This window comes from Engraulis encrasicolus, chromosome 11, assembly GCF_034702125.1.
Source record: "Engraulis encrasicolus isolate BLACKSEA-1 chromosome 11, IST_EnEncr_1.0, whole genome shotgun sequence".
NCBI lineage: Eukaryota > Metazoa > Chordata > Actinopteri > Clupeiformes > Engraulidae > Engraulis > Engraulis encrasicolus.
This window is the reverse complement of record NC_085867.1, coordinates 54,238,685-54,266,543: the sequence shown is the minus strand read 5'-3', so window position 1 is coordinate 54,266,543 and position 27,859 is coordinate 54,238,685. Positions and strand designations below refer to the sequence as shown.

General features: G+C 42.8%; 2 protein-coding genes across 3 annotated transcripts in view; one reads left to right on the top strand and one right to left on the bottom strand.

Moving 5' to 3' along the window:
• Nucleotides 1–25,168, bottom strand: part of fsd1l (fibronectin type III and SPRY domain containing 1-like) — a 32,815-nt gene extending 7,647 nt beyond the window's left edge. Inside the window, exons 1-9 of one of the 2 annotated variants that reach the window (XM_063210991.1) lie at nt 24,992–25,168; nt 12,057–12,152; nt 11,498–11,629; nt 8,458–8,559; nt 7,425–7,447; nt 5,886–6,007; nt 1,834–2,043; nt 942–1,040; nt 565–694 (exon numbers count right to left, since the gene is read on the bottom strand). In XM_063210991.1, the coding sequence (XP_063067061.1) occupies nt 565–694; nt 942–1,040; nt 1,834–2,043; nt 5,886–6,007; nt 7,425–7,447; nt 8,458–8,559; nt 11,498–11,629; nt 12,057–12,152; nt 24,992–25,006 (929 nt within the window). In that variant the 5' untranslated portion in view covers nt 25,007–25,168. The remainder of the gene's footprint in view (nt 1–564; nt 695–941; nt 1,041–1,833; nt 2,044–5,885; nt 6,008–7,424; nt 7,448–8,457; nt 8,560–11,497; nt 11,630–12,056; nt 12,153–24,991) is intronic. The other variant, XM_063210990.1, reaches the window with a different exon arrangement.
• Nucleotides 25,169–25,718: 550 nt separating this feature from the next.
• Nucleotides 25,719–27,859, top strand: part of ift74 (intraflagellar transport 74) — a 37,539-nt gene continuing 35,398 nt past the window's right edge. The window contains exons 1-7 of the mRNA XM_063210989.1: nt 25,719–25,803; nt 26,287–26,423; nt 26,724–26,859; nt 27,131–27,179; nt 27,288–27,386; nt 27,503–27,563; nt 27,660–27,719. Of these exons, the coding sequence (XP_063067059.1) occupies nt 26,301–26,423; nt 26,724–26,859; nt 27,131–27,179; nt 27,288–27,386; nt 27,503–27,563; nt 27,660–27,719 (528 nt within the window). The 5' untranslated portion in view covers nt 25,719–25,803; nt 26,287–26,300. The remainder of the gene's footprint in view (nt 25,804–26,286; nt 26,424–26,723; nt 26,860–27,130; nt 27,180–27,287; nt 27,387–27,502; nt 27,564–27,659; nt 27,720–27,859) is intronic.

Sequence of the window (27,859 nt, the reverse complement as noted above, 5' to 3'; positions counted from 1 at the left end):
TGGGTGACATCTTGCATCTGACTATCAAAGGACCTGGATGAAAAAGAATCTTCATAGATATACAAGCATCACAAAGCTGTCAGAAGGATAAAAACTATTCTTTCAAGGAAAACAGAATGTGAGTGCCCCACTCCTATGCTCAAAGCTCAGCACCCCAGAGTCAATGTTTAAAGAGGTCTGAAAGTTTAACAGGTAGGCATACTGTAATGCTTCTGACAGAAAGTGTTATTTATACAAGCTCTACCACACTCACACCAAACAGTATTATCCTTTGATCAACACAGAGCCCGTTTCAAAACCTACATGATCTGATTATAACTAGTAGCAAATTGCATTATCTTTTACAGACTGGAGTAGATATAGGAATGATGTCTGTCTGTCTGTCTGTCTGTCTGTCTGTCTGTCTGTCTGTCTGTCTGTCTGTCTGTCTGTCTGTCTGTCTGTCTGTCTGTCTGTCTGTCTGTCTGTCTGTCTGTCTGTCTGTCGATTGGAGTATATCTAGTGTATACATAGTACTGAGACATCAGGTTTGAGAAGCTGGTGAGATGCTGGTCCAGGCCTCACCTCCCCTTGTTCTCCTTGCCCTTGATCTTGCTCTCCAGCCCCTTGCCCCCCTGAGGGTCCCACTCCACATTGCCCTCCTCCACCTTCAGGTTCAGGTGCGAAGACGACGACTCAAGGCTGAAGTTGAACGCTAAGAGAGGAGCACAGTTAGAGTACATGATTTGAGGAGCAAAAAGAGGTGGAAATATGATGATCTCAGATATGTTTCCGTCTGTTGTTCATATAAAACCACAAAACATACTCATCAACACACGATTTTTAAAATCAGGTTTGTTCAATAATTTACTGATCCAAGCTTGCTTTTTTTAGTAATACATTGCTATTAAACTGTTTTTCACTGATTTCAGTGTTTTGTATGTGTCTGAATTAGACCTTACCTCTTGTTTCTAAGGTAACTGGATCCGAGTAGTCGCCAGCAGCAGCCTTGTTACACGCTCGTACCCGGAAGTTCATGTATTTAGAGTCAAACTTCAACCCTGGGGGAGGATAAACATCAACTGAAACAAAACACCGCTTGAAACCTATATGCCCAACATAACATGAAAGCATGTGCTGAGGACAATGTGATATCTTTGTTTGTCAGGAGGGCAATGCAAAAAAGTAAACAAGTTTGTTTTTTTTAGCACAGACTGAACGTGGTTAAATTCTGTTCCAAGCATCTACTGATCCATGTATTGTGATACGTTTTCTTTCTTTCTTTCGTTTTTTTTATTCATTCATTGATTTTTTTACAAGAGTTAAAATAAAATAGTGTAGGGGTAGACTTGTGCTCTTCACACACACCAAGTGTTTCTGGGTAGAAATGCTTTTGAGAATCTAGCCACTGTCTGACAAGGAGCAGGTAGATGTGTAACTTAGTAGTAAGTACTCTGTGGCGGTGATGTTCATGGGGTAATTCCAAGAGAATAGTTAAATGATGCACTTGACCGAGTTAACCTACACCAAGTGATAAAACTGGCAATGGATAAACTGCAGGAATCATTTAGTAAAGGAATGAAGACTTCAGGCTCTTTTATTGGCCATTTACTTCTACCTCCAGAGCTTACTGGTCTGTTATGGAACCCCCATTCTTGAAATACTCCCGTTGTGTAGTCCGGATGTATTAGTGTGTACTCTGTGGACTTGATGTGTACCAATTCATGTGCACCGTACTCTTTGTTTGAACAGAAACCATTGGTTTCACGACGTTGCCTGCATGGTGTGACCCCAGACTATACATTTCAGGTTATTGTCTGCTTTGCTAGGCTCCTCGTGGCAGTAAGTGTGCACCTGTTAGCGTATACTCTGTAGTCTTGATGTTGTCCACCACCTCCCAGCATCTCTCGTCCTTGACGCGTGGCAGGCCCTCATGCTCCGTCTTCCTGTATTCCAGGATGTAGTGGTCTATCTTGCTGTCCTCCACCGGCATCCTCCAGACCAAGTTCACCGTGTTGTCCATCACTAGACAGTTCTGGGCCTCAATCTCCGGCGCTCTAGGAACTGGAGAAGCATTGAAACAAACAAAAACAATCATCAATTTCATTCTTGATGTCTATTACTAGACAGTCCTGGGCCTTTAGGAAAATGAAAATCATTCAAATAAATAAAAAACATACATTTTTAATACATTTATATACATTTATTATCAATCATGAAATTTGTAGGGGTATCCCTCCATGTATTCTGTTCATAAACCTGGTAGTGGTAGTGGTGCATATTAACGCTGAAGACACAAAAAAAACATCATTAGATCAACCAGAATACTGTACTGCAAACTGTCTAGGATCACAGCCTGTGTCCTGTGCTCTGTAAGATAAAGAGGCTCCTGGGCTCTGATTTAATCCTCTGATCTGAATGCACACAAAAGACGATGAGGGCCAGAATTGAGTTGGTGACAGATGTCTAATTACCATGACAGTATATCCATCTCTGGCCAGGGCAGGTGGCTTAGCTGTGTGTAATTGAGCCTGTGCCTGAGTGTCCATAAGCAATGAGATGCACACAGCTGGGAACACACAGCACTTCCTCAGGCACTCCCAATGTACATTATGCATTTTGTCTGTCTTTCACACAGTGGTTTTAATAGGGCTCTGAGGGGCAAACAAAATTAGTGTCTTGAGGAATAACCAGTTTGTACGCTTAGAAAATCAAGATTTACCTCACCCCACACCCAAAATGGGAAGCCGTTTCATTAATTAGCCAATCATACAGTCTTGAGCTTTGTATGTCTCTCAAGGGCTTGTAGTGGAGAGGGGCGGGGGTAGTTTCCAAGGAGATGGAACACCAGGCAGATTCTCAGCTGGTTTGTTTGAGTGGAGAGGGTGAGTGGGAGGTGATGTGACCCCGCCTTGTAAGGTCCCTAGTGGCCCACACTATTGTCTCATGCGACCCTGAGCTGCCAGTGCTGGGTGTGAGGGGCCTATTCGTGTTTAGAAGAGCTCTGCTCTTGGCCTTGATGATGACCCCTCTTGGGCCACAGCAGAGACCTGGAATTCAGAGTTGTGACAACCAAGTACAAGTCGTCGGTTGGGGACGTTATCCACGTAGATTCGAATTAATTATAGGCAGTGGCTTTCTTTTCGCTAGAGAATAACACAGAACCACTACATAACAAGCAAAGATGACCTTTACTGCACTTTCTGTGTGTTCTACACTCCCTGCCTGGAACTCTTTTGGAACTATGTCAATCGTGATTTGTGTGCTAAAGGCTACGTGAGCCGGCATCTTTGTGCAAAAAAATGCAACACATAGGTCAATGGGATTCGCTTAGCTCTTACTTCCATGGCTATGGGCCTGTGATGGAGTGACCATCACTAGGGTTGTGGGTGTGTTCTCTGACTAACATGCCAACGAGCCTGGCCATATCACTGCTCTTGATTTGGGGATATAATATGATAACAAAACATATCCCCAGTACCGTCCGGGTTGTTCCACAAAGCAGATACCTAGTCAATATCCAAGAAGACCAAAATCCAAAGAAGAAAGCACGACCTCAGCCCAATCCTCCCCATCACTCCGCACACACGCAAACAACAATCCAAAACAACCAGCAACTATTTTCATGCGTGTTGAAGTGCTCATCATTCTCAAGCCATCATGAGTTGACAAATGCCTTCTACGTCATGCTTCCATTACTAGTGTATCCGCATTCCCCCTTAGTAACGTGAATCCATCCTCTGCCCCTCATCTGAGCCCGGCTGGGGGTAAGGGTGAAGCTAAATTTGCACCAGGCTAGCTAGTGCTACTCTTCGTGCTGGGCCAGACAGACCTTCCCTGCCAGACCGATTAGTGTCTGTGACACAGGAGTCCTGCTGTGGTCACTGAGGTGCCAGGGAGGGAGGAAGAGAGGGCACTGACTTGAGGAGACTGGCTTTGTGACTAGTGAGAGGTAGAGATAGAGAGAAAGGGAGAAAGAAAGCAGTAAAGAGAGTGAGTAAGCGGGGAGGGAGAGAGAGCGTGAACTGAGGATGCTGGCTTTGTTATGTTTGAAAGAGAAAGAGAAAGAGAAAGAGAGAGAGAGAGAGAGAGAGAGAGAGAGAGAGAGAGAGAGAGAGAGAGAGAGAGAGAGAGAGAGAGAGAGAGAGAGAGAGAGAGAGAGAGAGACAGACAGACAGAGAGACAGACAGACAGAGAGATAAAGAGAGAAACTACTACAGACATAGAAAGATAGTATGTGTTAGCAAGCATGAATGGGAGGGACAGGGTGAGTGCGTTTTCTTTTTCTCTGGACTCAGCCAGGGCAGCCGTAGCATGAACGGTCCAGCGAGCATATCCAGTGGCTCACAGCTAGAGGAGAGATGGAGAGGGATGAGGAGAGGAGACGGGAGCTGGAGGAAAGGAGACTCAGTCTGGCTGGATATGCGGAGCACAGATACACAATTCAACCACACACACATTTTCCTCTATAAAAACACACACAACTACCACACGCAGGCACGCGCGCACACAGAGCTAATACAACTCTGTCTGATTATCCAGAGTTCTCCTGACCTAGAAGAGCCTGTTACGTAGATGGGTCTTAAGGACATGGGGGACCTCTGCTCTCCCAGACAAAGTGGACGACACAGTGCCTCAGTCTATGAACACACACAGTCTCAGAGAGAACAGGCAGAAAACCTGACTGCCAAAGCGCATCACTCTATTTCAACTCAGAAAGCTTCTTTCACCTGAGGGACCTTTCTCTGGAAACCTTGCTGAAGCATTTGTTCTGATTTGATGGAGCCCATGTTTTAATTTTGTGGCATTCTTTGAGGAGCACTGCTGTTAAGATGCATTGTTGTTGAGATTCTTCCCCCTGATCCAAATATAAAAACAGCTAATCATAGCGGACTACTACCTATATTCTGGGGGCTTGTAATGCTCAGGTTGCATATTTTTTACAGATACACTGTACAGCCTTCACATTCCATCAGAAAAAAGAGATTTCCAAGCAGACACATGTCAAGATGTACATGTAAGCATTTCATCTGTGATTGACAGGCCTGCTCATACTATGCCCACATATCAGAGTTACTTAAAACTACTCTTAATCCCATAACTGATCCAGTCAGTCAGAGCTCTCAAGACTAGTTCCAGTTATTTATGGACACACAAATAGACATACAGTGTATGACATGCATGCGTGTGCTGCAGTGTGTGTGTGCGTGTTTACGTGTGTCAAACCTGACTGTGCATCACCATCAAAGCAGTACAACCTACTGAGGAAAAGAACTTGATAGGTCCAACTACACCCACACACAGATATGCTTGACTAGAGGGTTTTTTCCAGCAGCCGCCACAATTTTGAAATGTCTATACCAAGACACGCACGCATGCACACACGCACGCACGCACACACTGACATGGCCTCAGGAGAGGAAGCTTCTTCTGCATGAGTGAGAAACAAAATGTGCCAACAGCTGAGGAAAAACTGAAATGCATGAGAAAAGAAATGACTACTCCTCAGTATGATGCGTCAGAGCTATAGTGTGTCTGAAGGACAACAACGAAATGAAAGCAACCGTTTTGATAGCTGAAGGATGTTCTTCTTTACTGCTCAACCAGCCTATATCAATACACTGATAACACGCTCCAGGCGTTTCATTGGTGGACTGGACTCAGTTCTTGTGATGCTCCAACTAAAAATGTAGAATGTTTATGTATAGGATGATAATAATGATATGGATCTCTCAGGACTTTCAACCAGTCCGAACTTTAAAGCTTCACTTAACAAACCATCTTACTCAGCCAATACCGCATAGTAGAATACTTAGCTGTTCACTGTGAATTCCACATGGAAAAACACAGACTAAGGACCACGGCCTCCAACAACATGGTGGTGGGGGATGATGAACTGGACCTACCAGGGAGGAAGTTGAGGTTCTGTAGAAGCTGTTTCTCCTGGCTGAAGTCCGCCATCAGGTGCGTCATGCTATCTGTAGCCTTGGGCTTCATCGTCAGGCGGAATGCCGGTGCCATCGTTACCCTAGCAACCATCAAGGACACAACATGTCAGAGCTGTTTGTCTGTGAAGGTTCTCATTCATTCAGGTCATGTTATCTATAAAAAGAGTTTAGTTGTCAGGAGCTGCACTTCTTCTTTGAGCCAGAAGACATTTCGCTCCTTATCCAAAGGGCTTTTATCAGTTCTGGTTGATGTAGAGGGAATGCTAGTAGACATCTTGACTGTCTCTGAGAAGGTGTGACGTCAACGACTTTTCAAAACATTGACATTCGACTCCTTTCTCAAGTGGTGAAAAGAAGTCTGGAGAAGTAGAACCACTAGCATTCCCAATATGAAGCTCCATGGATAAAAAGTAAAACAGCTTTTAAACTATAAAAGCCCAGTGGCTTTTAACTGACCGTAATGGAATACATGTCGTCAACTCACAAAATAAAACTTTATATCTTATGTTCCAATACACATGCAATGACTGAGCATTGACTGAGTGCGTTTCTATGCAGTTCAGTATCCGGAATATAAGGCATATCCCGGTTATGATCATATCCGGGATAAGGTGTTTATATGATCACAGAGCGTTATATCTCGGTCTACATTCTTCGCCGTTATATAATTCTCTTCAGCAAAAGCGTTCTATGGGAAGCCCCTGTTTTCGGGATAAGGTGTTTATATGCGTCAGTATCCCGACTTCTGTCGGAATACTCTACCTAGCATATCCCGATTTCTCAGTATCCTGAATAAGGGCTTATTCAGGGTACTGAAGTCGGGAAAAGGTGTTTATATGCTCAAACGCAAATTCGGGATACTTAATATCCCGATCATATTCGGGATACTGAACTGCATGTAAACGCACTCAATGATCATGCAAACACAAAATCCTGCCCATGTTTCAGACTGAAACATGACTGATGAGTTATGTGATTTTATGACACCTGTCTAAACAGCTATAAAATCACCAATGATGTACGATATGTTTTGTGAACACTATGCCCGTGGTGATTTAAGTATTATGAAAGCAAAATTCAAGGGTTTAAAAAAAAATGACTCATGTTAAGTTCTACTGACAGAAAACCCCAAGGCTTGAACTAAACTAGAGCACTCCAAATACAAAAGTAACCTTTAGGTCATACGCAACACACACACACACACACACGCACGCACGCACGCACGCACGCACGCACGGACGCACGGATGCACGCACGCACACGCACGCACACGCACACACGCACGGGCGCACACGCACACGCACCAAAACCCACACAGGTCAGGGGTTAAAAATAGAACACAGGGTTTAAAACAGCCATTTCCATGGATTAACGGAAAACTATTGAAGAGTAAATACATAAGAGGCGCACATGCATTCAGGTTTTAGTGCATTTGATAAACAGTTGAACAATTCAGACAACACAGTCATGCAGAAAGAAGTGAAAGGGATACCATACCTATCTTTGATCTGTTTGGCAGCCTTTTGAGGAGAGTGGGGGTATGGGGGGTGTTTGAGGACAGAAAGGCGGAGAAGAGGTTGAGAGAGAGGAAGAGAGAGGGAGGGGTGTTGTTAGTAGAGCCATGCAGAAGTAGGAGAGAACATGCATATCACTCATACCAGAGAACATCTGGAGCAGTGCATGTTCACACACACACACACACACACACACACACACACACACACACACACACACACACACACACAGACGCACGCACGCACGCACGCACGCACGCACGCACACACGCACACACGCACACACGCACACACGCACACACGCACACACACACACACACACACACACACACACACACACACACACGTTTTTGATGTTGAATACGACAACCCCACACACACACACAAACACATTGTTAAGAATGCCCTCCTGAAAGTACAGATTAAAAAATAGAGCAAAGGGTAAATCTGGTTACATCATATCAAGGAATTAGGTTTATTCTTTGTTTTCATTGATGTTACTGAGAAGCCTGTTAATTCAAACTAAGGTAAGTGAGCTTAATGCGAGTAAACAATTTGTTTGTTTTGAACAAAAGTGTGTTAGCTGAATGCAAGTAATCACTTGTTTACAAGCGACCAACCTTGATATTATTCTAATTATGTGCCATATCAGATGTTGACAAATTCTCTGAGCTAATGTCTGGATATACATCAATGCTAAATGGAAGACCGGGTATACATTCCAAGGGCATGTTCTGAAATAGCAGTTACGACGTTACCTTTAATAGCGATGTGAAGAAGTAGCAATGACTTAATTAGGGTACCTAAACATAAACGTGTCTGTTGATTTGAGCATGGATGCAGCGGCGCACTTGAATCGGCATCGCGTTTCATAACACAGCTAAAGCCAACTGACAGATGAACACTAGTCTGTGAATGGGCCCCTGGCCATCTCTTGACCTTCATACGAATGCAAACACACACACACACACACAGGATTCCCATTGGAGCGTATGGTGGAGTGGCATTTCTGCTACCTTTGCAAACTCGTCTTCATCTTTGATGTGAAGAGCGTTGTTTGCGAACTCGAGAAGCTCCTCGGCACTCTCCAAGGCATTCGTGCTTTGCGTTAACTGGTTCTGCCAAAGGAAAAAGAAATAAAATAAGAAAATACATAAATTATAAATATTTATTCACTGGCATGTAAGTGCCACCAAAGCAACAAATACAACACCAACGCTGCCAGTCTCCATCATAACAGACGTTCAGATATTTGTTTTGAGAAGATTAAGCCTGGATGCACACATCTCGCAGAGACCATGGTTAAAACAGGGATTATGTAAAGGGATTACGTAAAGAGGGCAGGAGGGGAAGACCACTCTCGTGATTTCTGTTAAAGGCTTTTTTGGACTGCTGGATTCCCATGCTTCTCTATGGACATCATGTGGTGCTACCACAGAGGTGCTTCAGATATACACCTGATTTAGTAATCCTAGAGGTAATGGTGTATAATCTTTCTAATTGAACACTAGGTTTACAGTAATTCAAGGTGTTGGACAAAGGGCAATAGGCTCTTCTGTAGTCTGGTTTACACCTACTCTGGGATTAAGTTAACCATGTTTATCATTTATCCACCTCTGCCTCAATAACACATGGAGGTGGTGGCTTTTAACAATTATGTGTAATATTAGACCAGCCTAGACTTGCCATCTGTAAGCTTCCAAGCTCCCCAATAGTGTACACACACACACACACACACACACACACACACACACACACACACACACACACACACACACACACACACACACACACACACACACACACACACACACACACACACACACACACACACACACACACACACACACACACACACACACACACACACACACACACACACACACACACACGTCTGGGGGTCTTCTAGGCAAGACTATAAAAGTTGCTTTAAAACACATCATTGCCATTCAGCGAACGGGAGAGAGGTAAGCGAGGGGTTAAAGGGGGTTAGTAAGACCAGGACAGTATTAGACTGCATGCACATGGGAATTGGGGGTATGGGTCATTATTTAGCCGTTGCTCATAAATGAGAATGGGGTAGAGTGTGTGAATAGACTTTCAGTGCTGAGTCACACTGAAGCACTCTGGGCTTGCATCAGCATTAACAGAGCTGTCCCTTTGGGCGGACAAACTCAGTCTATTCTTGCCTCTCTCTTTTTCCTAACGGTCTTTCTGTGCCCAAGTCTCCATCCCCCTCCTCCAACTGCTTCTTTTCACTCAGTTATGCACTTATCTTCCACAGGTGTTGATTCCTTTCCCACTACTTCTCTCGTCCTCCCTTGCCCTAGCTTTTCACCACCCCTCTCTTTTCACCAAAATTTTTCGGTTGCCCTTCCCCACTGGTTTGGCTCTTCTTCTGATATACGATTCATTGGATCAATTTCCATCAGAGAGAGAGAGCTGAGAGCAAGGACAGAGACAGCACAGTAGTGCCCTGCCTGGCGTGGATGCCCTTGTGTTCTGGGTTTTGTATTCACTCCACACACAGTTCTCTTTGACTCATAATAACGGCAAGTGACGTGTGAGTCATGATTACACGGACAGCATGGAGGGTCGGGTACACAGGCGAAGTGAAGCGGGAAACCGCAACACAAACACAGCTGAGGTCATTACATAAAGGCTACCTTGGGGAGTGGACTAAGACTGTTTGAGTAATGCATGCAAAATATTGGACTTGCCTATGATAATAACAATAAAACTTAAAATAATTGTTGCTGACATTACAAGAGATATGATTATCAATGTACGGTGGGGTGTGTGTGTGTGTGTGTGTGTGTGTGGGGGTGCTTAAAGGAACACTATACAACATTTACTAGGTTAAGCCTTGTTAAGTCTGTAGACAGCTGAATGAATGTCTTGGCTACTGAACATTTGGCAGTAATCATTCGATCCTCAAATGACATGGCCTCAAACCAGCAGTTGCACAGTGAACCTTTAAACCCGATGAGAAGTGAGATTGAGAGAGAGGGCAGCTTCCTGGTGTCTAGGACTGTTTGAATAGTGTATGCAAAAGACATGACTTATATGATGATTTTCAGTAACTAATACGGCCAGACACATAACCGGAGAACAGCCTGCCTCCAGCTCCAGCATAAAAACAACTCAAGCCAACAGTTGCACGGTGAGCCTTTAAACCAGATGAGATGTGAGATTGAGAGAGAGCGGGCTCCTGGTTTCTAGGCTGCTATCTGGGCTAATTTCACACCCCCTTATTGTTCGTGCTCAGCGGCCTCAGAGGGCTGGGCAGAGAACTGCCATAGCAGCACGATGACCTCACCAACAGCCAGGCCCGGCCACACAGCACAGGGCTCAACACGCCGGGCCCAAAACCACACAGACACACACTCACACATGCACACACAGACACACACATGGTTTATCACACTTGCTTAGCTACCATCACAAACTTTCTGATATTCAAAACACACACAGATGCACACACACCCATCCACATACAAGCATGGAGTATGCCTTTGTGAAACCCAAACATACAGAGAAGCACAAATATTTCCATGAGCATTAGACAGACAGACACAAAACCTACATAGACACAAAAACAAACATCATGTCTTACAGCTTCATGTACACGACAGACACTCCATTCACTGCTTCACATGCATCCTTTGTATATGAACTTCAACCTTTGGACAAAACTGATCCTTGAACCACTTCCCCCAACACATAAGTATCAGAGGTTGGTAACAGGACACCTGAAGTTTAACATGGAGCTCATGTGACTTCAAGGCCTGCTCCAGCTTAATAGCATTGGTCATATTGGGGGGCAGTTTGTAAAAGGACTAAATGTGTTTCCCCATTCATTTTTGATAGGACCTAGTCTTGTTAACCCAAAACAGATGCCTGAAGTCACCAAGTCTGACGTAGACTTATAGAAGGACTTTGCCCTGACATTATGTTGTCAGTCATTCACTGGCTCACACAAACACAGATCTTTTTGAATAGCACTTGAAACACTTACCCAATGCAATGCTTGTAAGACAACACTGGAAGTTTTACCTGGAGCTCATGTGACTTTCTGGCTTGCTCCTGCTTGATGGTGTTGGTCATGCTCTCCTTCATCTCGTCCAGGATGGAGAATAATGTGTCAAACTCCTCCTCTAGGTCCGAGATGACTTGTGTGGAGTTCACCTGCAAGACAACATTCAAACACAGATGCAAAGGAAGTGAACAATCCAAATGATACTATGTGGATAAAAATCAGCCTCCAATTTTCAACTTACGAAATGATGTGACAATTCTTCTTTTTGTGAATCAATTTTTAGTGACTTAATTTTTGGTTGAATGAATAACTGGAAAAGGGCAGAGTCATTTTAGGATTTGCCATGTATGAATGAAACCCACATACATAAGAACATGCATGTCCCTTGTAGGGATTGAATGAAGAAATCAATTACAGTGGCAATCCCAAAGGATGGAGTGTATGGCCCCTGTTCTAGCAGTTGGACACTGCTAGCTGGTTCAAGGACTCCATCAATTTGAACATAAGGTGAAAGCCTTAGCCAGATGGAAAAATCCAATTTATGTGGTTCTGTCACACAATGGGTTCAGGACTCACCTGCACACCCGCCAAGGAGTGACTAAGTGTCTCGATGAAATTGTGCAGTTCCTCATTTTTGTTAGCTAACGTTGTAATTATCCTTTGTAGGGCCTCCTGGGGAAAAAAATCAGAGAACACAAGATGCTTGTCATGAATCTGCTCTTTTAATTAGAAGCCAAGATGTAAACCCAGAGCAAGATGATGGCTTGTAGCATGTGTGGACTTGCAGTGGTGTGGACTTGCAGTGGTGTGAAATAGCACGTTGCATTGATACAGATGCTTCAAGTGTTCAATCATGTGAACATGGTAGAAAGTTCAATGCTAAAAGTGGACCACTATTTAAGCTCCCCCTCCCTACAGTATAAGCTCCCACTAACTTAGATGACCTTCTCACGCAGGAAATACAGTACGCAACACACAAACACAAACACACACACACACACACACACACACACACACACACACACACACACACACACACACACACACACACACACACACACACACACACACACACACACACACACACAAACACAAACACACACACACACATACTGAGTCCATTGAGACAGATCAGATCAGTGCCAGGGAGGCATGAGGTCAAAGCAGGAAACACTATCACTGCAGATGAAGTCGCACACGATCAAAGGCATAAACGACTGAATTAGAAGTTGTGCACAGGTACAACAACAACCATTCACAAAATGTATTAATTACTTGATTACAGTCTTAGAATCCACAGGAATTCTACGCTCAGAATTCAATTTAGACACATAAAGCAGACTGTTGTGCCAAATTTGGATATACTGTATCTCAGTCACTCTGAATAGAAATGCCATGAGGCTCTGAGGATGGGTAGGGAGTTCAAGTGCTATGGACTTCTGGCACCGTCTCCGGTGAGAGGTACAGCCTCTACCTCTTCCTGCAGTTCTCAGATTCTCTAGATGCTCCATCAGTTTGGAGCTGGCCCCTGGCCTGGGCCCATCAATCCTCCCTTTGATGCTGCACAAATTTACAGCGACCAAGTCAGCCTGGCCAAGTTGGCCATCTTGTAAAATTCAGAGCCGTAGATAAAACAGTTACCCTATGCTTTGATGTGTAGCAATTCTACAAAGTTAGCTGGTGTGCTTTTGTACTGACACAGTTAGCATGTGATGGTAGCAATTACACAGGCTGAAATCGTGCGTTTTAAAAAAATACACATAAGCGATTATTTTATCAATTACTCTCAATGGAAACGAAGGCTATGTCCAGGTCTTTGTCAGGGCAAGGTTTTCCAAGGTTTGCCAGATGAACACTTGCAGAGCTAGTCACAGTAGCCAGGCTACCGGGACCCAGCCTTTCCCTTTACGGGGTCAGCCCTTCCTATGTTCCCACAGCCCATTGGTCCCACATTGCTAAGACTTTTGTGTTTTTTCAAAATTAGTCCCAATGGTCCCACAGCCCATTGGTCCCACATCACTAAGACTTTTTAATTTATTTTTAGGTCCGTTGGTCCCACAGCCCATTGGTCCACAAACACTTACACTTTCTCCCTTATTGGGGTCAGCCCTATGTTCCCACAGCCCATTGGTCCCACATTGCTAAGACTTTTGTGTTTTTTCAAAATTAGGCCTAATGGTCCCACAGCCCATTGGTCCCACAGCACTAAGACTTTTTAATTTATTTTTAGGTCCGTTGGTCCCACAGCCCATTGGTCCCACAGCCCATTGGTCCCACATCACAAACACTTTTAACATTATTTTTTAGGCCCAATGGTCCCACATCATATTCCTGCTGATCCATGTTCCCACATTCCTACGAAATTGTTCAAATGTATTATTAATAATGTCTTATTTAAATGTTTTTAGTCAAACTGCACATTGGAGACCGGTCAAACGCAATTTCAAACTTCTGTGATAACCCTGTTACATAGATTTTTGCCAATAAAGTACTCTTGACTTGACTTGACTCTTTTATCTTGAAAAAGAAAGAAGATCTGAATTAGAAATGTAATGCAAGTTTTCACTCAGTATCTTCATTGTAACTTAGCACAGTGAGGGAGGCCCATGTAGAGCCTGCATGAGAATGTTCCTCAACTACGGTAAACTTACATTAGGAACATACAATAATACATTTTATTTTATGGCAGCTTACTACCATGACACTGTTCAAGTGCACCACCCCCGACTGTAATGATATTTCATATGCCAATTTTTGCAGCCATAAAAGGCACATCATTATTGGTATTATTAGTAGTAGCAGTAGTATAAGTAGTACCAGTGCAGTAGTAGGTGTTTTTTTAACTTTTGGAAAAGAAGCTAAAGAAAAGCTGAGGAAATAATACAAAAAAAATAATTAACAAAATGTGTAGGCCACAATGTATCGGGTTAAATGTCTTTATACCTTTTTCACCATTAGTTTACTCAGAAATGTGGAAACATGGAGTTGTGGAACATACAGTAAGGCCTAAGCTGTGGGACCATTGGGCTGCAATGAGCCTAAAAAATCATGTTAAAAGTATTTGTGATGTGGGACCAATGGGCTGTGGGACCAATGGACCTAAAAAATCTAATAAAAAAAGCATTGTGGGACCAATGGGTTGTGGGACCAATGGACCTAAAAAATCTAATAAAAAAAGCATTGTGGGACCAATGGGTTGTGGGACCAATGGGCCTAAAAAATGAAAAGAGTCTTAGTGACGTGGGACCAATGGGCTGTGGGACCAATGGGTTGTGGGACCAATGGGCTGTCTGACCAGTGGGCCGTGGGACCAATGGGGCGTGGGAACATAGGTACGCTCCCTTCTTTTCCACAAGGTGTATGCATGGAGCTTTTACAGCGACAGAATGAAAAAGATGCTGCTGCACTTGTTATACCTGCAATATTTCGTGGACTGCTCGTTTTTCCGACGCCTCTTTGGTCCGATGCGTCAATATTCCGAAAATTTCCCATTGATCCTACAGCACTTAGTCTTACAGACCTTTTACCCGATAAAATGAAAATCTTTGTCCCGACAGTCCAATGTTCCGACCAAACGCTGCTTTAGTTTAGATGATCGTCATCTCTGCGCTGTGGTCATGCAGCTGTCTGTGACAGGTTAGGTTTAGGGAAAGTTTTGGTCAAGGCACAAATATAAAACTCAGAAACATTGCAATACTGACAGGTTAGGCTTAGAAATGGTTTTGGGTAGGGCACCATTGCAAAACTTGGAAACATTGCATTTAAGGTAAGGTTTAGGGGTGGTTTTGGGCACAGCTTGACCAAGCGACATAGGCTATGTGCTCATCGCAGCCCATGCAGCTGAAGTCTTGACTGAGGAAAACAGGAGCAGGACATACGACCTGGGGAATTATGATGACCGACCCCAAACAGCCATTGGTCGGAACATTGAGCTATCGGAGCAAAGGGTTTAATTTAATTATTTCGAGTTAATGGGCTGTAGGATCAATGGGAAATTTTCGGAATATTGACGGATCGGAAAAATCGGAAAAATGACATGCTACCCGATATTTCATTGTTTTTGTCAAGGAAAGGTTTTGTGTAGTATCGTCTTGTTTTGTCTTGTCTAAGAGTGATGCCAAATGCATATTTGCTGTCAGAAAAGGCAATTAAGTTTTCTAAATCTGAATGTACAGTAAGTGCAGGGCAAAACATGGGACATGCTGCAAAGTCTCATTCAGTCACCACTAAAAACCTGACACCCTAAGTGGCCTTTCAGAAGCTTGAAATGGGTGTTTGTGCTCAAAGTATTTACTGTGGGTCATGGCTCAAACCTTTGACTCCAATCTTTATTGCAGAGGGCCTGGCCTCCCTACAGGGCGTGCTGTTTACTACAAACTACATAACATGCTTGCAGAGTGGGCAGAACAGAGTGACCTATGCATCCTCGTCAGGAGGCTGGGAATAGGAGGCTGTACTCACAGCTGCCTTGTTGGCTTATGAAAAAGGATAAAATTCGAGGCACTTCCAAAATCAGAACAATTTTTTTTATAAATCTGTGTAACCAGGGCTCTCAAGTAATGACCACCAACCGGCCATATGTACTAGGTGAAAACACTAGCCACTCACTAACCACTTGACTGATAGTGAGTGCATGTACAGTAAGATTGAACATCTACTAGCCAATTTGGTTAGTGATGTAAAAAGTTAATTTATAGCCCTGTGTGTAACCATGCTTGTTTGTTATAAAGAACTGTTCCCTAAGGACAAAGTCAAAACCTCCCCTTACCGGCTCACAAAGCTTGACTGGACAGGACTGGGCCTCTCAGATATGGGCACAAAGTCAGGTCAAATGGGCATCGTCACATCCCTTAGTCTCTGGGAAGTGTGAAGTCTGTCAAGTGTGAAACTGCATGCCATTGTAATTCCCATGGGCATGCACGCATGCATTACACAGTCATACATCTGATCTCACAGTGCCTCTGTGTGACATCACACATGACCCAATTCGTAGCGACCGCAGCATCACTTGATGCTGATTTTCACATCCTCTCTTTTTTTCTCCTACGTATTTAAAGATGACCAGAGAAACTGCCTTTAAAGGGCTCGTTTGCCCAGCGCTACGTTGCGCTGGCCCACATAGCCAATCAGGCGTTAACAGCCAGCACAGCCGCCCGGCTGGGCACTGCCAGCAGCCGTGCCACACAAACTCCCTCGCTGACTAGCTCGCTCGCCCCCGCTCTCTGGACTTGTGGGGGAGAAGAAAAAAAAGAACAACGCTCTGCTCTGCCATCATGCACCCTGGCACGGGTTGTCAACAGACACTGTACCTCCTGTGAGAGTTCATCAAGCAGCCGTGTCAACGCTCTGCCCACTGAGAGACAAGATATACTGTAATACCACTCCAATACACTGTAATAGCATTTTATTGTCAGGCCGTTTGGACTCATATTAGTCTTGTTCACATGAGTCATTTTTACGTGTCTAATTTAAATACTAGGAGAGTTTGTATAGAATACACACTAAGCAACATCCACAGTAGCAACATGTACCGTGACATTCTAGTCAAATATTACCATATCGGCCTAATACATGCAACACAACAAAAACAGGGTTTCCTCAAGCACTTTACAGTTAAGGTGGCCACCTTCACAACAAACACCTACCACCTAGACTAGATCCCCAAAAAAAGATAGAGATTTTGTATTGTGAATGTAATTTCTAAAGTTACTTTACCAAAACATTGTACATATATGCCATTTATTTACTTTTCATATCATATATTTCATAGGAAACTGCACAACATGGCCTTTCCAATGATGATAGCCATATATCTCAGACACCGGTTTACACCCACCACCTCGACTAACACATGTTCTGCTGGAACTACAGAAAAAACAGCTAATAGTCACAGCACCAAGTCCACAATGATCACATGACAACAAATTCCAAAAACAACAATGCTGACAGCCCAGATATGATGCAAATATGAAGGAAAACACTTGCACTTACCATGCTGAATGTGTGCTACACTTTAACCATACACGATGGCAAATGATGATGGGGCATTTCTATGGACTTTGAACAGATAAACTGGGTAGCTGGGAGTGTTATCATAAAGTTAATGTCTGTTGAGTTTTATTGTCTACTTTAATGCCTCAGCGTGACCATCTTCCGGTAACTGACTGACTAGCTTTTCCAGTGATAAGAGGGGGGAGAACAAAACACAACACAGGAAATCACCAATGGAGAGTGTGGAAAACACGTGGGCTTGTGTGTGTTTGTGAGAGACTTGTGAATGGGGAGGACAGACAGTGTACATAACAGGACAGTATGCTGGTACAATATACTGCCAGAGAGAGAGAGAGAGAGAGAGAGAGAGAGAGAGAGAGAGAGAGAGAGAGAGAGAGAGAGAGAGAGAGAGAGAGAGAGAGAGAGAGAGAGAGAGAGAGAGAGAGAGAGAGAGAGAGAGAGAGAGAGAGAGAGAATATGAATAAATGAATGAATGAATGAATGAATGAATGAATGAATGAATGAATGAATGAATGAATGATAGACAAAGGCCAGTGACAAAATGTTACATCCAAAAGTGCTGAATGGCTTACAAAAACAGTTGAGCAATACAGAGAGTCAACATCCGAGGAAAAGTTGCGAAGGTTTTTTCTGTAGTAAAAATCAGCATTTGCTAACATTAGGCACCTTAATATAATAGTGTTGACTCCACTAACATTCCTTTCAACAACTACAGCTCGTGGATGGGCTCATGCTGAGAGGAAGCGTTAAGCTAGGCTAAAGAGACACTACTCAAGTCTCCCAGAACCCTGAGTCTCTGCCTTAACAGCGAGAGCTCCACAGTGAGCGCACTGACTGCTTTGGGACGTTTTCTCTTTCACTGACGTGAAACCCTAACTACCAGGATTATGTTCCACTTGTCGTGCCAGTGCATCAGAAAGCCCTATGGCTCTCTTCACTCAGAGTAGCAGGCACAGAGGGGTAGGACTGAGAGGCCGTAAATTATTCCCTGGGCATGTTTACATGTGGCTATATGGGTGTGTGCTGTTTTCTTTACAGAAAAAACAAGTGCCTGTTTTTTTGTTTTGTTTAAAGTTTCCCCGGTGTAATAGGAAATAATACTTAAAAAATACAAAAACAGAATCAGAAATGTAGACTGTAATATATTAAGCAATATTATTATTATAAATATTAAGTTACAGAGTATATTTTCTATGTACAGTACTGTTTGTGAACCACAATATTAAGTTCCCACAGTTACCAGCAACATATTGATGGAACAGCACGAGTTACTAGTAGGCCCTAATGAGAATCCAATAGACACCAACTGTACAAGAAAGCCAATACGTCACCACACAGCTTGCCCTCCAGGCAAATGAAATGGATAGAAGGAGGGTGGTGCCTCATGTGACCAAATCAGATGTGAAGGCCTGTGTGAGTCCATGACCAGCTATGTATTCAAAGGCATATCAGGTATCCGCCGTGGAAGTGAATAGGCCTCCCTGAACACAAAGCAAGGTGTGGTCTTATTTGCACTCCTCATGTCCACCCAGATATGTCCATCTGGCCCTGAGAGATGATTAATTATGCACATGTTGGGGTGAATGGCTTTGTGTGCGTGTGTGTGCGTGTGTGCGTGTGTGCGTGTGTGTGTGTGTCTTGGTCAGGAGTCCTCATGAACAGACCAAACAGATCTTTCTCCAGATCTTTCTCCAGACATGCAAAGAGAGACCCTTCTTTAAACTTAAAGGGGATCGTCTAAAAGAACCGTCAAGAAGAACAATATCACCGGGCGTTTTCTTCACGAAATCCTTTAGATATTCCTGAGGCAACCGAATGGATTCTGGATTTTAAATGGATTGTCATAGTACTACACATTTACAAGATGTATGGAAGTTGATTTGGCTTCTGATGGACTCTTAACCTGGTCAGGAGGGGTTATCAGAAGTCTGTCATGTGCACATGCATGTGTGTGTCTGTGAGCCCATGCATGCACATGTGTGAGTGTGTGTGTGTCAAGTGGGGCAGGGGTAGGGGGGTGATCAGCAAGCGACACAGGGGTCCAATTCACCCCCTTGCGTAGTAAAGAATGGAACCTGATACACTGCGAGATGTGACGCCACCACGCTGCTCTGAGTGGAGTGGAGTAGGGCCTGCTATTCCACTACATCAGTGGCCTTAAGTGAGAGTGGATCACAACAGCAGCGGCAGCACAGTCGGCATGATTAGATAGATTTAGGGATTAGGCCTCTCTGCTATCTATAGCCGCGAGGCGACACCAGGTTTAGGCCATTACCAGAAGAAATGCATTCAGAAATAATAAAAACAGTGTGATACAGGTGATCAATCTGCCACTGTTAAAATGAAACTCTCTAAGGGAGTTAGGAGATCAAAAGTGTGTATTGGTATCATACCATGTATAGAGTATAGTAATAAACACCATCAATTAAATTAGTGTCTTAACCGGTTGTAAGGGATGTGAAAACATGAATCCTTGTCATATGGGGCCCTGCTGTTCTATGGCCTGTCAAAGACTATCATACTTCATCTGAGACATTAACCAGCAATCTCGCTAATGAGGTTATATAATACATGTGCTGCCGTGCTGTGGTCAAAACACATGGTAAGGTAAAAGGGGCGGTACTTAAGTGGTTCTATTCTGAGAACGCCATTCCGGTGGCGATTCAGTGCTAAGTCCTCATGAACAGACCAAACAGATCTTTCTCCAGACATGCAAAGAGAGACCCTTCTTTAAACAGGGGATTGTCTAAAAGAAAAGTCAAGAAGAACAATATCACCGGGCGCTTTCTTCAGGAAATCCTTTAGAGATATTCCTGAGGCAACTGAATGGATTCTGGATTTTAAATGGATTGTCGTAGTACTACACATTTACAAGATGTATGGAAGTTGATTTGGCTTCTGATGGACTCTTAACCTGGTCTTATATTACCTTGTAACGTATAGAGAAATAATAATTGAGCAGAAGCGTATGCATGGGTAAGGCCAGGCTAAGGGACTGTGGAAGAGAACAGAACTGTGGAGCAGCACATGGCTCTCATATTCACCACTCTGTTCTGTTTCTCTTAGATAGCGCAGCCATCTCTCTCTGGCATTCCCCTGTACTTCCAGGGATAATTACACCCTAACATGTGGTAATATTAGCTTAGTCACAAGCGATTACGTTCGGTCACATACTGAAGATGGATGACAGCAACCATCACTGCCTGCTATGGCCTTGGGAGTAATCAGTCAAAGCTGCCAGAGAGGAAAACTCATTATATTAAAGCTCTCCCCAACACAATTTTGTTAAGGTCTGTTTTGATTCACTGCCAACTTTACAATATCTTTCAGTTCATACAGTAGTTACAGAAATTCACATCTTTTTCAGTGATTACATTCTTGGTATGCAGTGTTTCCCACAGTTCATTTGTCAGTCAAGGTGGGTGGGTGGGAACAGCCAGAGAGATGTTACTATCATGATTAGAAACGTTATGCTGTATTGTGCCACTTCATATGATATATGATGCGACACTTCCAAAAACAAATACCCTGTACAACTTTGTAAAGGAACTTTAGAAAGTACTTCCTAATACAAAAAAATCTCTCTCTTCAGGGGACAAAGTCAAGGTGGGGGGGCGTTTGTTGTCAAAGTGGCCTAAACTATAAAGTGCAGGGGGAAACCCTGGTACAATAGAACACAGAAGAACAAATTTATACAGCTGGCAGAAAAAATGATCTGCAGGGTCGCAACTGTAACCACAACACTGCATCCAAGAAACAAACACAGGGCCAAACACACACACCACAACATGGCTGAACCAGACACCAATACCATCCCCTGGCTCAGGGCCTGGCCCGCATTCACTCCTATTTATGCTGCTGCTGACTAACCTACCTGGACCTCTCTCTGCGCACGTGCACGGTCACACACGCACACGCACGCACGCAGAATGAATAATTCAGAATTAAATAGTTCCATCGAGTTTACATTGCACTTTCATTACATTCTGAATTGTGAAGTGGTTAAAGGATGTTTCAAAGGGGAATTAAGCTTTATTCAGAATTGAATTGAGCTAATTCTGAATTAAACGTCTCATGCAAATGAGGCCACTGACGCATACACAATTTAAGAGGCACTGTTAGTAATACACAAAAGTTTGATGACATTCAGTATGAACACGGTACTAAGATAAGTCTACATGATTTTAAATGCACCACGACCTCAAGTCAGTGTCTTGATGGACAAGTCAACCAAGGCAATCAAAATATGTTTGCCGTGAGTGTAAAGTTGGTTACCACACTTTGCAGATGCTTTTCTCCAACCACACATAGTTGAAGGGCAATATTTACACGTCTCGCCTGATGCTTATTAGGTACAACATAAAACAGATCTATTACATCAGTGCTACAACTAGGCTATGGCATGGGAAACCACCACCAAACTGTGCAACGTAATACAGGCTTATGAGCCAGGCTCATGGAATGAATGGAGGCCACCAATAGACCAAAGCTGGTAGTTTCATACCTCCCCCTCACACCGCCAGAGGCAACAGGAAGACTAGGGTTGAACTTTCCATTTTGGAAATGGGTGGTTGACATGACGCCCTGTTTTTACGTAACCTTAGTAAAAACCTACAAAATTGATAAACAAATGCAAATGAAAGAAGATGTGGTACATCATGCTTCATATTAGTCTTAGATGAGAAGATTTTGTTTTTGTTCAGATTTATGGAAAGGTTTATATGTCAAATGTCCTGTGGTGTGACTGTAACATTAATAAAACCTGGAATATATACAGCTATAAAATAAACCAACAACATTTTGAATCATTCATAAAGCATTTGGCATGATTGCATAAATATTAACCTTATATTAAAAAATATGAATGTGAAAAAAACTCAATACAGTAATATTAACTACAAGTTAAATTTCGTAACACAAATTGCGTCCTGCGGGGTGACATGCAAGTCAGGTTTGTGGACGGGCAGCTGCAAGGCCAACTACAAGGGTCTTAAAGACAGGCTCCTAACCAGTTATACCTCAGTTATTGGAGAGTGGTGTGGAAGTTTAAGGTGACTATTAACCTCTTAATAGGTCTACATATTGCAATGTTTCTGTCACACAATGCTTAGGTTAATTTAGGGTGTCCCGTGGTGTGACTGCTCATATGGAAGGATTTTTTTTTATGAGTGAAAACACATATTAAGGTTAAACACAATATCATTATCTAGTTAGCATGAGCTTGGAGGTCAGTCACGAATATAAAAGGATTAAAATGGCCACAATGCAGTGAATTTCCTGTGGTGTGACTTCCTGTCCTGTGGTGTGACATGCTTAGGCATTGTGTTACTCAATCCTCACTTATTTTTCATGCATCATGCAAGGATATAAGGATACCAGGAGATTTATTTGTCACATTCACACAATTATTACAAGTAATACAGTGAAACCATGCAATGAAATCACAGTTGTCTGCCTGTACGATGCATAGGCGTGTGTGGGTGGGGGTGGGGGTGTGGGTGGGTAGTAGTGTGTGTGTGGGGTGGGGGTTTAAGGGAAAATAGCATTGGGGATATGTTTGTGCAGAATATCATTTTATTGTATCTTAGAGAAATGTCACACCAATGATGTCGCACCACAGGAAACATTTTCCCAAAAATGGCAAAAAATTAAGCGAAATTCCACGAACCACTGAGTGCTTTATTTTTTTCTTTTTTTTCAGATTTTTCCACCCATTTGTTCAGGAAATGGAATAGGTTTCCTCCTTTAAGTGTGTTATGGCCTTAAATGTCAAGCACCCAAATATCAAGACTAAAACTACACATAGGGAAAACTGTAACTGTGGATACAAATTAAGTGGGAAGAGTGATATGGAGCATAGTAAACACCCCGAAGTCATGCCTAACCATTTGTCATTATAGTAGCCTAATGCATCTATCTGAGATCACTCACAATGCCAACAACAAAGATACAGGTGAAGCAATTAATTTAAAGGGACACTGTGTGAGTTTTGGGGTGTTTATTTCCAGAATTCATGCTGCCCGTTCACTAATGTTACCTTTTTCATCAATACTGACCACCAACATCAAATTCTAGGTATTCATTATGATGCACTTCTCATACATGAAAAGGGGGATCTCCTCCATGGTCCGAAATTTTGAATTTCCAAAAATAGCCATTTTTAGCTGCAAAAATGACTGTACTTGGACCATACTAGAAAATATTTGTTTATTACTTAGTAAAATTTCATGTAAAGATCAAATTTGGCAATAGGCAGCCCAGTTTCAATGAGCAGTAGGCCTACCTTTTTTGACTATTTCCTGCACAGTGTCCCTTTAAACACTCAAGAATGAAGAGTGCTAGTATCTTTCAACGACTCACATATTACTCCAAAGACATATGCTGCCATTTGAATCATGTGGAATAGTGTTGTTTGGGTTGTCAGCCATCTCCTTTGCCCAAGGCTGAGTGATGTCATTCTTCCAGACAGTGGCCACAGTGTTGTGCCATTGTTTACCGACGTTATTCTAATTCAGTTTAGAAAATATACATCTTTGAAGCTGAAACTAGCTTAAGTAGTTCAACATAGCCTACAGTTACAGGCCTGATATTGTCACCATACGTTTGCCATGAGAGACTGCGTTCTCGTTCTCTGGTAGGCCATATGTTCTTTCTAGAACTAAAGGAAAGGAAAACAAATGTCGGAATGCAAATAGGCTAGATAGAAGGCTAGATAGAATACAATCGCCTCTCGTGCGTGAAAAACGATTTACCACATCAACCAAGTTCTCTGGGTCAAATGGAATACTCTATTCCAAAAGCAATCCTCCTTTCCTTGATGCACCTGCTACGTAACGGAATGGCAATGACTGTCCTGCAAAAGGAGTTGGAGGTCCCAGCAGTTGCTGTTCGCCTTCCAGAGACAGTGATATTGGATTTAGTTTATAACATATTATATAACTTAATTGAATTTCCCACCGCACACCAAGCTAAATCCCATTCTGGATACCAGGTCCTGAGTCAAACGCACAGCCAAACGTTCCCATGAAGCACAGGCTATGCAATCCAGTAATGCTAACAAAAATATACAGTAAGGAAAAATAATGTTCACGTTTAGCGCAATTGGTGGTTTGATTGGTGGTACAGCCAAGAAGATGACTGCAGATAGCCCTACACTTTGCTGTCATATTTGTGGGAATAACCTGGCGTCGACCACAGAAACCCAGAAGACAGTGGCCGCTAACAGAGTAGTATAAGGTCAAACAGGATGACAACACGCTGTAGTCTCCATTAATATCCGTGCACAGCGTATATAACATAACAATCTGACAAGATGGGCTACAATATAACTGGCTGCATGACAAGTTCCAACTGCTGGGAAGCTAGCGTTCCACCAACTAGCGGAGCAAGCTTCAGCTGAACGATAGGCTACAATGTAACACTCATAATTCCAAACAGCGAATTCTGTGGTAGAGAGTGCAACAATGTTAGCATGCAATAAATACATTGGAGCAACTTACTTTTTGAGAGTCCATACCGAGGACCAGAAATACAATAAGATCAAATGTAATTCATGGACGGGCCAAGTTTCTCACAGTGGAAGACGATTATCCCAGTGGAACAAGGCGGAGCACTATGAACATGCGCATTACATTTCAAATCCCCACTCAAGTGAGGCAAGTGCATGGGTAGCACTGAACGCAGGTTTGTAGACAATCAGAAACCACCCAACCAGTCATCATACCCTTTTGCAAATACTGAGTGGACAAAATCAGAGGTGTAGGCAACCCTAACTTTATTTGAAACACTTTTGTAAGTCAGATTGAAAGCTGAATGACCTTGTTTTCAGCTGGTATACAAACCATAATTTGCTTGAAGTAAGCCTCATCTCAGGAAAATGATTGTCAATGTTGATAGACTTAATTAAGCTCCCCCCAACCTTATAAACACAAAGCAACTATGCTTAACTAAACCTGCAGCGCCCCCCTCTGTTAATTCCAATATGCCTAGACTGAATGTTCCCATTTTCATCACATGTTTTATTAAGTATTGTAATTGTTAAAACTTGGTAATTTCATCATTTAGAAAACTTCACCAGTGTTTTTTATTTTTATTATTATTATTATTATTTTTGCAGAAGTAGTCCTACAGTAAAAAAAAATGTTCTAGCAGAGATTCTCTCGAGATTCTAGCAAGCCTATCACCTTCATCAGACTCCACAAGGGGGCAGAGTTGCACGTGATGGCAGTCCTCCACAGGTTGCTGAGCAACGAAACAAGGACTCAAGACGCAAGCAGAAAGCTAGGAGGAAAGTAGCGTTAGCCGAATCTAGGTAAAATAAAGCTTTCTTTTCGACGCCTTGCTTAACAGCACAGCTTTTCTAATAAGGCAGTGGAGGGGCAATCATGTAATGTGCATTTTGCATGAAATTGACTTCTAACCAATTAGCTATTTCATATCACAACAGTTTAGCTAAACATTTGCATTAATGTTAGCTGTAGTTAATTTATTACAGTTGGACTGCAGTAAGAAAGCAAGTTCTCTGTTGGGATACATATAAGGTGATGCTTATTCAGGGAAAGTACTTTATTTTGTACGACCGAAAGACGAGTCCGTGTCGCTAGCTAATGTACAGTACAGTATGGGCTGTGGTGATGATGCTGGCTAATCAGAATGTTCACGAGTCAGTAAATTTAGCACTGCAAACCACCAGCATACCATGCACTTCTATGAACTCGACACTGTGTTTGTACTTGATATTGTTTTTCTAAACCCGAGATTATTATGTGTTGCTTTTACCGTTACCATTTCCCAGCTAGCTTACCTGACATGGCAAGTCAGCGACCTCCATCCAGCAGACCCATGAGTCGAGGTGGGTCCCTTGTGCCAGGCACAGGAAGACCACCAACAGCCAGCCGGGCACCACAGACTGCCGTCCGAGTTGCCACAGGTGTAAGTAATTATCTCTGCATGACAGTTGTCTGCTGGATACTGTCTACTGTTCACTGTCTGAGTTCTGTGTTCATGGCTGCGTGTCCTTTCTGTACTTTGCTGTTCTGATTGCTCATTTAATGTTTGTGATATTCTAAGAATTGTAAGAAAATATCCTATCAATTCTGTTGACGTGGCAAGACATTTAGCTTGAATCTGGTCACCAAACTTAATGTTGCAGACAGAATCCTCATCTGTGTGAAATGCTCAGGTGTTACTAAGGCAAATGATGATGACGTTGCTGCTATTCTTTCCTGACAGATGGTGCCAGGGACAGGCCGGCCCGGGACGAGGGGGGGTCCCATAGCCACCCCAGGTGTCCTGTCAGCCCAGATAAAAGTGGCCGACCGGCCCGTCACCCAGCAGGGTCTCAGCGGCATGAAGACTGGAATGAAAGGTGAATAATAAACCCAGCTGGCCACTTGGTGGTGTTACTCAACTGTGTGGTTAATTATAACATCACATCTCATAATCTGGGTATTCTACTATAAATCAACTACAAACACTAGCTCCTGTGTTTGTTTGTACATCATTCACCAGTTTTTTTGTATGTGCACACTGCCTGCTCAAGGACATTAGCTTTTCATCGATCCTCTGTGATCTGAATCTGAAATAGGATACATAGTTTGTATGTGACAATATCTGAAATGTGTTGGCTTGATCAACAGGTCCACAACGACAAATTCTAGACAAGTCCTACTACCTGGGCTTACTAAGGTTAGTGCATTGAATGATTAGTATTTCTGATTTTTCCTGAATAGCAGTGAGTCAGTCTGTCAGCAGTATCAACTCTGGTTAATCCATGATCATCTTTGTGTTTACTAGGAGTAAAATCAACGAACTATCAACAGAATGCAGTAAACTGCAAAAGGAGATTGACACCTTCAACCAGGAGAACTCTGTTTACCTTTCATATGAGAAAAGGTATGCAAAATATTGTCTTCATTGATTATACGTGTGTTGAAGAGGACATTGAAGCCGAACCTCAATAAATGGCAATACTAACTAAAATAAAATACAAATTCTCTCATCTCTTACAGAGCTGAAGTTCTGGTGGATGAAATCAAAGATCTGCAGGGCCAGTTGGCAGATTACAATATGGTAATATTGTGCATCCAATTAAGAGAGAAATTGTGGCACATGAATCAATGAACTCTGTAACTTGGTAACCATTACTCTGTTCTTTTAAAATTCCAGCTTGTTGACAAACTGAACACCAACACTGAGATGGATGAGGTTGTGAATGACTGTAACATGGTACGTGGTGCTTCCATTTTGCTGTCATGAGCATACTGTACATATATTAACAACATACATACATGTTGTGAATATTAGCGTATGTGGGTGGGAGACGTGACGCCTTGTAATTTTCGCAACATTGGTTAAAAAACGACAAA